Source organism: Centrocercus urophasianus, unplaced genomic scaffold (assembly GCF_019232065.1).
Source record: "Centrocercus urophasianus isolate 14NV4802_14NV808 unplaced genomic scaffold, USGS_Curo_1.0 seq_33, whole genome shotgun sequence".
NCBI classification, from domain to species: domain Eukaryota; kingdom Metazoa; phylum Chordata; class Aves; order Galliformes; family Phasianidae; genus Centrocercus; species Centrocercus urophasianus.
The window spans coordinates 8,946,431-8,959,765 of record NW_024884900.1 but is presented as its reverse complement, the minus strand read 5'-3'; the positions used below and the strand labels follow the sequence as shown (position 1 = coordinate 8,959,765).

At 49.3% G+C, this 13,335-nt stretch overlaps 1 protein-coding gene across 2 annotated transcripts in view; it reads left to right on the top strand.

The window, feature by feature from the left end:
* The window catches only part of LOC122166295 (S-adenosyl-L-methionine-dependent tRNA 4-demethylwyosine synthase TYW1-like), a 76,521-nt gene extending 64,860 nt beyond the window's left edge, over positions 1 to 11,661 (top strand). Inside the window, exons 15-16 of one of the 2 annotated variants that reach the window (XM_042829961.1) lie at positions 2,653 to 2,820; positions 11,277 to 11,661. In XM_042829961.1, coding sequence (XP_042685895.1) covers positions 2,653 to 2,820; positions 11,277 to 11,498 — 390 coding nt within the window. In that variant the 3' untranslated portion in view covers positions 11,499 to 11,661. The remainder of the gene's footprint in view (positions 1 to 2,652; positions 2,821 to 11,276) is intronic. The other variant, XM_042829962.1, reaches the window with a different exon arrangement.
* The last annotated feature ends 1,674 nt before the right edge of the window (positions 11,662 to 13,335 follow it).

Sequence of the window (13,335 nt, the reverse complement as noted above, 5' to 3'; positions counted from 1 at the left end):
CCAGCATTTCAGAGCTCAGCTTCTGCACGGCCTGATGGAAGTCAGTGCAGATCTGTGGACGTGCAGTGTGTCTGGAGGGCTGGTGCTAAATGTTGGGGTAACATGGCAGAACCAACCATGGCCATCCCTGCTCTTCAGATCTAACTGGCACAAACAAACAAGCGTCCTTTGTTACATCAGCTTGAAAGTGACTATTAAAAACAAAGAGCAGCCAACGAGGCCAAATCCGTTCCAGCAAGGAGCAGACATGCATGAGAGCTTGTGTATGTAATTTGGACAGTGCTGATGCTCGAATCGTAAGCATTTTTATTGCAGGGTGTAGGATCTATCAACATCTCATTTGAGGCCTTTTATGTTCGTCTCGGGGCAGGGCTGCCCTGCTCCTGGAGCTCTGCAGTCCAGGGGCACTCAGCCAACACTCTGCTGCTGTTAATTCACGGAAGCCTCAATTGAGCACATGTATAATTTGTGTGCTTGGAGTAGTAAAAAAAAAAAAAAAAAAAAGTAATAATAATAATAATACTGCATTCCCTCAGTCAGCAGTTCAGTTGGGAAGGCTGCTTGGCGGCGGCGTGCACTCTTGTTCTGTTACAGGAGCAGTGCATGGTGCTGTGCATTCCCACCAACGTAACCAGGAACGTTTGAATGCTTTCCAAGGGCCTCTGCATTTGCAGGCGTTTGTCCAAAACATTGCAAAGATGCTAAAGAGCAGCATTAAGGAATAATGAAGAGGCAGCATCGCTGATGTTTCTACCGCAGGGAATTTGGCATAAGCGCGGGGCTGTACAAGAGAATGGTTCCCTTTTTAATACTTGAGGTCTTAAGAACTGTCTCCGTGTATTACTGACAAATATAACCGCCCTAATCAAACTGTTTGCATCCTTTAAGTGGTATCAGTGCTCTTAATTAACTCAAGTTTTAAGAAGTTGGGGAAGTTGAAAGCTGACATGCTTTCATTCGGCGCGCTGCTAAGCTGATTTTCATTGATTTGTGCGCAGGCATTAATCAGCCACCCGAGCACTCCGTTATTCCATTTGCCACTGCGCTTTCTTTCCTTGTAAATGATATCTTTTGAAGTTTATTAAAAGAATGAGTCGTGTTGTAGCTTCCTCAGAATCTTCCCACTCTGTAAGTCAGCTGTTTTTCATGCTGCTCCAATCATCGTCTGCACAACGAGCGCGGGACAGGGCTGCTGTATGGAGCTGAACCTTGCAGGTACATATCCCATCAGTTGCTGCTCACATAAGAGAGCACTTAAAGTCTTTTTCACACTTTTAGAGCCAGGCTCAAAAAATGAATGTGCTTCCCTATGCAGTGCTCCCCTGACTCGTCTGCTGTTGTGCACATCCAGCCTGCTCCTGCCTCAGCCCTGAGTTATGGCACAGCTTTGATATCCCCTGCTTGGGTAGATTGATAGAGGAGGGCATTGTGAATGTAAGGGAGAAAGTAATTGCTTCTAAAACTTGTACAGTTCCTAATCAGCGTGAATCTGTTTCTTTGTAACTCTCTTTAAGTATCTGCCCTGCAGCGTGGCTCACCTTGCTCCAGTTGTGTTTGCAAAGGATCTGTCTGTGTTTATTGCTGGATGTGGCATGTTTGACTTTAATGGTGCTGAATGAGGTCCTGGGAGCAGGTGCCGTAAACGTGACATGGGCACAGATGCCACGCAGGGAGGTGGAGGTGTTCTGCAGAGGGAAAACGTGAGCACGCTGAACAGAGTCATCCATAAAATTGTGTGTGCTCTGTTGTAAAGACCCGTGCTTGATGGGATTTTGTGCTTGAAATAAAACAGCAGAGGCAGGGAGTGGAGTTAGTGAGTTCAGGGGACCTGGGCTTCTGTCTGGAAGCAGAGCTAGGCTTCCTAATGAGCTTGTGACCTGTGCTGTGCCCCTCAGCCTCATTGTATCAGGAATGGCAGAAATAAGAGAAACCACACTTCAGCAAGCTGTGCACTGCTGAGCTAATGCAGGAGAATTTCACTAATGCAATTAGAGATGGAGTAAAGCAGAAGTGAAATTGAGGGCACTAAGATTTAAATCAGTGGTTGAGGACGTTCAAGTGGTCAGATCTCCGAATTGAAATAACAGCAGATCTCAAAGTGAAGAGCCCAAAGTTAGCAGCAACTTTGTCTGCTCAGGCTTACAACTTCTGCTTGCAGATGTCTTTTCCTTGCTTGCTTTGTAAAGAAGGGCATCTTCATGCTCCTGGCTCAAGCTGCTCCTTTCTCCCACTAAGCCACATCTCTGCCAGCTTTGTTTTTGCTGCCCCATAGAGCTCTGCCCTTGGGCACGTGGAGGAACAATGATTTTTCTCATGCCTTCCTACAGAAAGGTGGGAGGATCCTATTCTGTCTACAAAAAGGTGAGTAGCTGGGAAGAACCTTGTGATCTCCAGGTCCAAACAAGTAAGGAACGTTGAGCGCTTTGTGCCCTGTATCAGCTGCAGAAGCACACAGACCAGGTTGCGCTTCCTTGGGTCTTGTCTCATGGGCACCACTGCTGGGGAAGGCTGAGCACGCTGCTCCCAGCACACCAAGGGACAGCCAGGTTTGAGGCCATCCCTGAATCTACGTTCTTTTCCACGAGGGAGGGCAAAACAGACCTGACCTTGAAGCGCTGAGCCGCCGCTGACTGTCCCCTTGTTTCTCCCCAGGGGGTGACGTACTGCGGCGACAGCTCGGCCAGCAGCCTCACCATGGCCAACGTCCCCTGGCACGAGGAGGTCGTGCACTTTGTCCAGGAGCTGGCCCAGCTCCTCCCAGACTACGGCATCGCCTGTGAGCACGAGCACTCCAACTGCCTCCTGATGGCTCACAAAAAGGTGAGAGAGTCCTCCGTGCCGGGTGTGTGACCTTGGTGTGATGTGCGTTTGCCTTCTTCAGACTGCTTTTCCTCTCCAGCATTCAGGTGAATCTTTCTAGGGGCATGGAAATGCACGGTGGGTATTGCAGAGGGCTCATGAAACCACTGCAAGGCTTTAGGGGCTGGTGGTAGGTCACAGCATGGCCATAGCAGTGCAAGGAACAAACGTGTAACGGGTCCAGGAAGAACTTGTTGCTGTATCACTTGTGCTTCATCGCACTCTCTGCCTTGTGTTTTGAGAAAAGCCAAGAGCAAGCCCTGTGATTCTGTGAAACCACATTGGGTCAGCTGATTTTGTCTCATTTCCTGATTTTTTTCCACCACATTTTGCTGTGGTATGTACAGCTCAGTAGGGAAGTGATGCTTCAGATGAGGTTAGGGCTGTTTTTTCCCCCGTCTTGATCTTTGCAGCACTTACCAGAGCTCTACATCTCCTTACTCTTCAATCAGAGCCAGAATAACTTATTTTTCTTCTTCTGGAGAGGTAATTAAAAAAAAAAAACAGATTGATAGATGGACGTTAACACTGTCTGCTTGCCTCTGTTGAATTGGAGCTGCTTTACTGCAAAGCTGTTTATCCACCCCGATGGTGGGGAAGAGGTTGTGGAGCTGCTGTCTGGTGGCAGCCCTCATGCAGGCCACACACGTCTCACAGCCCGGGTGTGTAAAATGTGCTTTAAATGTGGGCTCGTTCCTGAACGCCAGCACAAGTGAAATGCAAGTGGAATGCCAAGAAAGTAAGCAATTTTAAAGGATGCAGGATCTGAAAAATCCCGAGTGCAACCTGGCTTTCTGAGCTTAATAGAAAGATAAGAAATGAGTAGCACGCAGTCTGGGAGGAGCAGGCACTGTGCTAATTGCAGTGGTTTTGCTTTGCACGTGCTTTGCTCCTGTTTGCTGAAGTCATGTGCTCTCTGTCTCCCTTTGCTTGACTGGGGCTGTGGTTTTAGTTTACACACCAGACACTTCTGACCGACCCCCAGCACGCACAGGGAGGAACTGGTTAAAATCCCTGCTTGCAGAAGGTCTGAAATATGTTGAGTCGGCGCGTTGAAACAAGTAGAATCCCACTGTTGAAAACTTCTGTCCAGTTGCAAAACTTTCCTTGGTTTGCTGTTTTATGGGAACGGTTGTAAAGGAGCAGAGTAAAGCGCTGACACCTGGCACTTCCTTTGTTTCAAGTCACCTTCGGGTTGCTTTTTTTACAGTCTCTTGGTTGTTGCCACTGGCAACTGTGCCTGTGCAAATGCAAATAATTCTTCTCTGAGGTGCAAGGCCCGGGGAAAGAAAGGAAACATTGTCACCTCAGTTATTGATGCATAATTCAAGTAACACCGTTAGTAACAAGCACAGATTGATACCAGCCCAGGAGGAATTCAACAGCTGCTTTGCTTTCCAAAGCCATTAGGAGGGGGCGTCTTTTGGAAACAATCTATACTCGGTACTAAAACAACTAATAAAAAATAAATTTATTTCTATTACATTTAATTCAGAATTTCAGGCTCCAGTGGAGAATAAAATTTGTCAGTGTATATTATTTGCAGAAAACGTGTGCTCTGGGAAGGATCAAACTGCGGTGAGTGATTGCAAAATCAAAGGTGTCTTTAAAGAGTTAAGGAGTTGCAGGAAAAAGGTAATAAAAATCAGTTAAATATGTGATTTATTTCGCTGGGTTCTGCTCTGTCTGAGATTGGAGGTTTTCAAGCAATAGTAATAGTAATAATTCAGAACTCTGGTATTGAAGTGCTGCTGTGTGTGGACACATCAGGGGGGTAACACAGCTTGATTGCAGCCCCATCTCTTTGACTTTGGAAGAGTTGTTGCTTGGCACCTACTCGTGTGCTTTGGGTGGAAATGAATGGGAGGAGATGGTGGATTGCTCAGTGGTGCTCATCACTCCCCATCAGCCAGGAGATCTCCCCAGCAGACACCAGTTCAGCCTTTTCCTGCCTGTTTTCCAGCACTGCCCTTAGGCTCTGGTGGGACTCAGCGACTTGACATCCCTGCTGCACTTGCGGGATGCTCGAGGCTGGATGAAAGGCACTGATGTTGTTCCATGCCGAGCATTTAGTCTATATTTAGGGAGGAAAAGGAAGCACTTAACTACCAGCTGCAGATTGCCTAACAAGGGTTACATTGGAGAAAAATAGTCCATCGCTTCTTATTCCCTTCCTTTGCCTTGAGAATCATTTGGAGAGTGTGAGGTGTCCCTGTGACCCTGCAGCCCAGATCCAGAGTCATAGAATGGCTTGGGTCAGAAGAGACCCTGAGGATCAACAAGTTCCAACCCCCCTGCCACACGCAGGACCACTAACCTCCAGATCTGCTACTATACCAGGCTGCTCAGGGCCCCATCCAACCTGCTAAATGTGCTTGTTATCCCAAGGGTTACATTGGTGTTATCCATACCCCGTCCTGCTGCTTGTAGTGCACACAGGACAGGGTCTCTGCCCGTTGCAGGTCTCAGCACCCACAGCACAGCCTGGCTGTGACGTCTCGCAGGTTTGGAGTTTTGTTCCACCCTTTCCAAACAGGAAGATGGTTGTGCTGTGCTTGATCTGTTAGTTATTAAAAGGAGATCACAGCTCTGCTAAAGTAATCCATTTTTCATCCGCAGGAATTAAAACCGTCTGGATGCAGCGCCGGTGTAAATTGGCAGATGAGTTGTTCAGCTCAGCAGCAGGCACAGATTAAAAATTAAAAAAAAAAAACACCCTGCATTAAGGAGCCTGTTCTTTAGAACAGCTCACACAAGATTAGATGTAATAAATAGAAGCAGAGGAGGGGTCCCACGAGTGTCTGGGGCCACAATCCTGCATTCCAGCGTGGCTGCAGCACCGCAAGGTTCTCCATCTCCTACACTGGGGCTGTGTGCTGCAGATGGGTCAGTTGCAACCTCCTGTTTTGTAACTTAATTAGCCTAATTTCTCCCACCCGGCTCTTGAGGTTACAGTTGGTAATGAAAAAGAGGAAGATTTTTAGTTTTTTGCAAGCTGTATGGCCCTGTTTAGGATTAATACAGTATTTCTCCTTTATTTTCTTTCCTGGAATGACTCCAGTTCTGTCACTTTTGCTGTTGAGTAAAGGGAGCCCTAAATAATTGTGAGCCTTAATTAGACGAGAAACTGCATGTACTAGTGAATTATTTGTTTGACTTCAGAGAGCTTTGTAGTGGCAAAAGTACTCATAGCAGTCGCACGGTGCTGGTGTGTGCAGTCAGTAACACCCCTGTATGAGGGTGCAGGAGCCGTTGTGTTTATTGAAATGATCTTCAGGTTTGCATGAAGGAGCTCAGGATTGTGATAATAGGGATAATTTTCTGGCTGTCCCCCTTTCCAGGCACAGAGCAGCAGTAGGAAGCCCTGAGCTGAAAGCAGCTGCGTTGCACGTGGGCAGCAGGACCTCCTCCCTGAGCAGCACAACCCATGGAGCATCACCCCACACCTCTCCTCTTTTGGGACCCCAGAGCTCTCAAACATTGCAAAGCAGTCCTGAGAAGTGACGTGGGGCTGAAAGTGGGGCTGTGCCCCTCAGCAAAGAAACTCTAAAGGTCAGGCCTCACAGACCCAGCCCTGAGGCAGCAGTAGGGCCGTCCCATCCCAGCCTTGCTCTCTGCCTTTGTGCCTGTGATATTTAAATTCCTCCTGCATGTGAGAGCCCAGCTGCACCGTCTAGACAGCCCACGGCCTCAGTGCGTTATGGAAAATCCAGATGTGCACAGGCCCCACCACATCTGGTTTGCAGACAGGTTCTCTGTGCTGTCTCTTCAGGACTGATGTGCTGCAGTGGAGCTGGGCTTGGTGAGTGGCCCTGCTCTCTGGTGGCAATGAGAATGCACGAGGAAAACAGTGATTGGTGTTGGCTTAGTGTGCCCACTCCTGGCCAGAATTATTTCCTTTTTCCCTGCCTGATGTCGCTGCAGATCGATGAGGTTTGCAGTGGGGATGCAGCCCACACCGCTGGCAGAGAGCTGTGTGGGTGCTGGGAAACACACAGCCCAAGTTTGACTTTCAAGAGCATAAGTATGGAAGGGAGGAACTGAAAGCCAAAGGAACAAAAAGAAACCCCACTTTCTTAAGCGCAGAAGCACAAAGCCCCATTCCATCTCCCCAGAAGAATGCCTTTTCATTACCAGGAAAAGGATCTATTGGGGCTCAGTGAGGGAGGATGCTAGAATACAGACTGGAGATACTATCTCCCTTTCCAAAGATTTTTTTTCTTCTCCAGGGATATAAATGGAGGGGAGTAGTGTTGGCTTTTTCAATCCCTGTGTGCTTTTCAAGGCCCAGACAGCACAGGGAGTGTTGTGCTGCAGGCTCTGAACGCGCTGCTTCCCTTCACAACAAGAAGCAGGGAACTCAGCAGCCCTTGTGGATGGAGCAGCAGTTTGCTGGGGAAGCTGCAGTAGGGCAGAAGGCCTCATCCCTTCCAAACACTGGGGAGCAGAGCCAGCACCAGGTTGGTTGTAGTTGTTGGGATGGGACATAGAAGCGTAGAGTAAGGAAGGAAGAATCCGTGCTGCCAGGCTTGCAGCTCTGCTGCTGAGATCTGCTCTTGCAAAAGGCTCTTTAATGTTTCACGCTGTGTGCAAAGCAAAACGAGCATTGTTTGAAGTATTGGCTGTGACCAGTTGTTTTTTTTTTTTTTTTTAATGCTGGGAATTGGAAGTAGAAAAGCTGTTAAGGGATCTGAGCATCCTCCTGTATCACTGCAGCCGTGCCCTGTTTTCCCTGCTCGCCACTGATGGGTCTTTGTGCAGTCTTTAAGCTGCGTATAAAACTGCTGTGTTGAGCTGTTAAACACAGAGCCTGTGCCCAGGGAAGGATCCATCTGTTGCATCACAAGGTCTGTGCTTTTGCCCATGCAGCTGCAAGCAGCCAAAAAGCCATGGCAGGACCAGCCTGCTGCCCACTGATGCTCCCCGTGCTGGGCCATCCTGACCTGGGGACACATCTGTCTCATAGGGAATGAGCAGAGTGATGGTGCAGAGGAGCTGCCATTCAGCCTGTTTTCCTCCAAGGGGAATGCAGCACTGGCCTTGTTAGGACAAGCTCTGTGGGCTCCAGCCAATTTCTATCCCTCAGCATCGGTGTTTTGTGTCACCGTTTCCACCTCTCCTCTCTATTTCGTCATTTTATATCAACTCCATGTTTATTTCTTGCTAATTACACGTATCTGGGCCAATGTAGTGAAGTGTCCCGTACATCTTTAGCCCCCAAATTGTTTATTCAGGTAGGTTGGTAGGAACTATATAGTGTGGCTCTTTGTCACGAATGTTGATGGGTTTATGTGGCGAGAACTCTGCACAGACTAAGTAAACAGCTCCAGACGTTCTGCAGAAGTTGATTTAAAGAAATGTCCTGTTCATATCCACCATTGTGAATGCACCCATAGCACTGCAGCTCTGTGCTGTAGAACAGCTGCGTGGCTCTCAGCACTTGGTAGCATGGAGGTGATGCTCAGCATGGGCACAGCTGTCTGGCCCCAATCTCTGACTGTCTGCTTTCAACTGACCATAAGGCCACAATGAGTTCCCCCCTCACTGTCTCCTTCTCCCATTCTTCCCATACCATAAGACCTGTGGAAATCAGGTTTTGGATTGCTGGGCGTGAGGGTCAGGCTGCATGGGATGCTGGGCAGTTCTGCTGCTTGTTGGCAGCCTTGGCCACAATGGGGGTTGGAGCCCCTTCCAACCTAAGCCCTTCTGTGATCCTGGATGGAGGAGCCCACATTGGGACCTTGGGGACACAGGGACGAGGGCTCTGGGGACAGCAAGCACCAGCCCCAGTGCTGTCTCCAAGCCACAGGGAGATGCTGGGTATCCCTTCGCAGGCAGCACAGCCTCAGCGCCTCTTGAAGAAGCTTTACTGCTCGTTTTATGATGCTAAAAAGGAAAAAACACCAGGGGAGGGTTCCAACTGTTTGTCTTTCCCCGATGTGTTTATCACCTTGTAAGACTTAACCAGGTAGCGAAGAATTCCATAAAACGCCGCGCTGCGTTACTCTGAGCTAACTGTGAGATGGCTGTTGTGAAACAGTGCTGAGCCTTAAATCTTTCGTTATCTGCGGAGTAATCATGCAATTGTTAAAACCCCATCTGTAAATCTCGTGGGCCATTGAGGCTGTTCCACCCCGCCCCGCGTTGCTCTGGTTTTCATTCCTTCGCAGAAGTAAATGGTTTCCGTGACACATGTGAGGGATGGCTCCCATTGCTGTGTGTTTTACTGCTGTGGTATCGCAGCAGTAAAAGAAATAATAAATATATTTAATATCATTTGATCTGCTTTTGTAACAAAACCCAGGCGGCCTTCGCTCGGTCAGCGGGGGGAGCAGCCTCGGTGTGCTGCTGTGCCTGGACCCAAAGCAAACAGTGTAATGTCTCCCATAGGTGACCCAGCCAAAGTTCAGGATGGGAGGGGTTAGCAAGAACCTGGGGAGTTGGTTTGGATGCTGGGAGCTGCTGTGGCCACAGAGAGCGGTGGAAAGATCCAGCTCCATCCAGAGAGGGGTTTTGTCCTCCAGAGGGCACATGCACAGTTTTCCTTCCAAGGGTGAGGACCTGCAATGTGCCTTCTGGTGTGTGCAGTCAGTAACACCCCTGGATGAGGGTGCAGGAGCTGTTGTGTTTATTGAAATGATCATCTGTCTTCAGGTTTGGACGAAGGAGCTCAGGATTGTGATAATAGGGATAATTTTCTGGCCCCTTGTTTTTGGGGCAGGGTTTGGTGCTGCATGTGGTGCTGTGCTTCCCTGTGTTCTCCTGGTGGATGTGGCCCCGCTTGCCCCACGGAAGAAGTTTCAGTGTGGGAGATGTTCAGCTTTACCCCGTTCTCTGCTGGCCTTGTTGAAGGTTGTAGGAACTGATAGCGCAGTGAAATGCAACTGTGGCACAACAGCAAGAGAACAGTTTGCTTTGGAAAGGAGAAAGCATCTCGTTCTCTCCCAGGAGCACATTTCGGGCTCCCACCCCCTGCAAGGCAGTGTTTCCCCCAGCAGGGATATTCTGCTGGGGCTGGGAGGGATGCAGCATCTCTGCCCTTTGGGGATGGGGCTGAGCACCCACATTCTGCAGCTCGGGCACCATGGGCTGTGCAGCAGAAGCTCATCTCAGCCCCTCTGCGTGGCATAGGCATCCAACTGCAGCTTTGTCTGCAGGTGAAGGGTGCTGCAGGGTCCCCTCCCCTCCTGAGATGAGAGCATCCCAGGGATTTTTGAGGAAGCAGCCTCTCCAGAATGACCTCCTCAGCCAATCTCAGGTCTGAGCTGCGTTTCTGTTCTTTATGAGAAAGGTTTCTCTTAGCTGGCCTGGAGTCTGTCATCGTGGCAGTGAACTGAACTGGCTGTGTGCTAAGCAGCTCTGCCTTGTGATGAGAGCCTCAGGTCCTGGGTGTTGGAGGCTTTTTGCTCCCTGCTTCCCTGCGGCCCCGCATCCCTGCCCTGTGCAAGGACTCCTCCTGTGAGAACTCACTGCAATTGCACAGCAACAGATGAACATTGGCAAGCCTGGATTCGCCATTTTGCAGGTATCAGCAGTTTTTCCAACCAAAAAAGCTTTTAGCTCTTGGGCAGAAAGTCAAGTGCCATTTAAATGCATGGCCATCAGGTTTCAAAAAAAGCAGGGAGCCGGTATGTTTTCCCTCTTTTTTTTTTTTCTTTTTCTTTTTTTTTGGATGAAGTGCATAATAAGCTCTTAGCTCGGATAAATCCTAATTGAGGATTCAGTCAGGGCTGTTGCTAAATTAGCAGAGCAGGTCTGGGAGACAAATGTAGCTCCAACTTGTCAAAATAAGCAATTCTTAACATCTTTGCCTGGGAAGAGGATTCGTGTCTTTAAAACTCTTTATCTTTCCCCACTCCCAAATGCAGCCCTCCTGCCCCTTTCAGAAATCCCCCAAATCCTTTCCTTAAAAGCACGTGGCTCCGTTGTTGCTCCTGTGGGAGTTTGCAAAGCGGAGCTGAGAATTGGGTAGAAGCTGATGGTTGGAGTTGCAAACTGAGCTGGAAGGGACCTTAAAGGCCATCTTGTCCATCTCCCTGTGATGCACACAGACACCCACGGCTCCAGCAGTGCTCAGAGCCAGAAGGGATGGAAGGACACGTGGAAGGTTGAGGCAAAGCACCAACCAAAGCTTCCTGAAGTTACCTGCTGGTAGGAGCTGTGCTGAGTGACCAGAGCTGTAGTGCAAGTGGCTGTGTCCTGTGCTGTGTGCTTTGTGAGACCTCGTGGGTGAAGTCTCAGAAGCAGTGAGCTCCTGTTACTTGTCAATATGATGGCTTTTCTTTTTCCTCTCAAAGCTTTTATCTTCTGGAGCTTCTGGTTGGCTTCACACGGCCCTTAATGCGGTTAGGAAAAGACTGCAGCTGAGCACACAGTTTAATCTGCACCCCTGACCTAACTGTATGCTCTTTCCCCAGTTCAAGATCAATGGTGACTGGTGCACGTGGATCGACTACGAGCGCTTCCAGGAGCTGGTGAGGGCACACGTGGACAGTGGGGGCACACAGACCTTCACAGCCACAGACTACACAGCCAGGACTCCGCACTGGGCGCTCTTTGGGTCCAACCAGCGTGGCTTCGATCCCTTGGACGTGAGATACCAGCGGAGAGGCAAAGTGAGAGACATCTCTGGGTGCTGATCATCGCCCATCTCCAGGCTGAGCCTTGGTCTCCATCTCCAACCTTGTTCACATAGACTTTCTGAAGTTTGATAGTGAGGAGGGTAGAGCCTCTGTTGAACCCTGCCTTCCTGTTTTTTAGAGTTTCTTGCTTAGAAATATATACAGTGCTCTTTATCTCTGATGGATGGTGTGTGTGTTGACTGGCAGAGCAGAAGGGGGTGATGTGTGTGAGCCCAGCCCAGCAGCTCAGAGCTCTGCGTCCACGAGTGTGAGTGGGATGTAACCCCTCCAGCAGTGTCTGTGCAGGTGAGGCTGCAGGCACACTGAGATCAGAAGCCTTGCTGGAGGAATCACTGTGCCAACAACAGCACGCTTACCTGTTTTTGAGCACTCATACCAATCACTGAGAAGCCCCATCTGAACCCCCAAAAGCTGAGGCTTTGGAATGGTGTGAGTGGCAGCAGCCCTATCAATACTGTGTGCAACTTGTGATACCTGTGCAAATACTTTCCAGCATTATGGTTTTGGCAGCATGTATATGCCAGCTGGTTGGCGTGGAATCATCTGCAGGGGGCCACCTGGGCTCAGTGGAAGGCTGCCCTCTGTCTCCCTGCAGCAGTCAGCAGCATGGGAGGACTTGGAAAAGGTAAAACTTCTAGGTTGAGATAAAGGCAACCTCATAGGACAGAAAAGGAAGGGAAAATAATAATGAAAGAATATCCAAAAATGGCAAAACATGGCGCCATACCAGCTATTAAGAAGAAAATTACATCTATCACAGCCTAAACAAGGACACAGCATCGCCATTGGTTTGGATGGAGGGTGTCAACCCGATGGAAGTGCAAACTGACCCTGGTTGAGTTCCTTTGTGTCTAGAAACCAATTCTTATTACAGAGGGGTAACATCCAGCCCCGTGGTCCACTGTTCCATCCCCATAGGCTGCTGTCAGAGGCTCATGCCTTGTGCTCTGTTGGATGTTGTGGTCTGGCTGGAAAATTGTATTTAAACTGAGGGAGGAGGTGGTTTGCTGCTGGGAAAATCACTGCCCTCATGTGCATTCAGTCGTGCAGTGTCCCTGCAGGCTGCAGCCCCAGCACTTCCACTGATGGGAAGCAGTGGGGGCTCAGACCAAGCCCCAGAGGTGCCAACATCACTCTGACCACACTGTCCAGGTCCATAAGCACCTTCAGGCAGCCATTTGTGGAGCTCGTGTGGTTTTGGTGGGAGCATTCCCAAGGCAGTGACTGTCTGTAGAAAAGCCTCATTTGTTCAGCTGTTAAAAAGTGATTCTAAAATAGAGAGAAAAATAAAAGAGTGATTTCTGCTAGGCCACCTGCATATGTCATCACTGCACAAGGTGCTCTAAGAGGGGATGTTAATGTAAGATCAGAAGTGCAGCATTGCCAAACGTCTGCCTTTCCCGTGGTGGAAAGAAGGAGAGCACCCACATGTCTGCGAGCCAGGGCTCAGCTGCTGGGAGGCTGTGTGGACAGACAGGAGCACTGAGCAGAGGCAAACATCGTGCTTGGGTTCCTTAACAAACCAGTGATGCAGGGATGCTTTCTTTCCTCTTGCTGGGGAGGGATGTGATGTGTTCCCACCAGGGTCTGTGTCACCCTCCGCTCAGTTGTGGCTCTGTTCTTGGCCATGTTTGTCACCATTTAGCTCACATCTGGCCTTTGGGGGGAATGCTGGCAGCGCTTGAAAGCCCAGGAGGTGTGGACTGAAAGATTTGAAGTTGTTAACAGAACATCTGTATTTTTTCTGAGCCCTGTGCTCTTGAGCACTACTTTTGATGGTGGGGATGCTGTGCAAAGAACACGAACTCTCAGCAATCCCCAGTGCTGTGCAAAG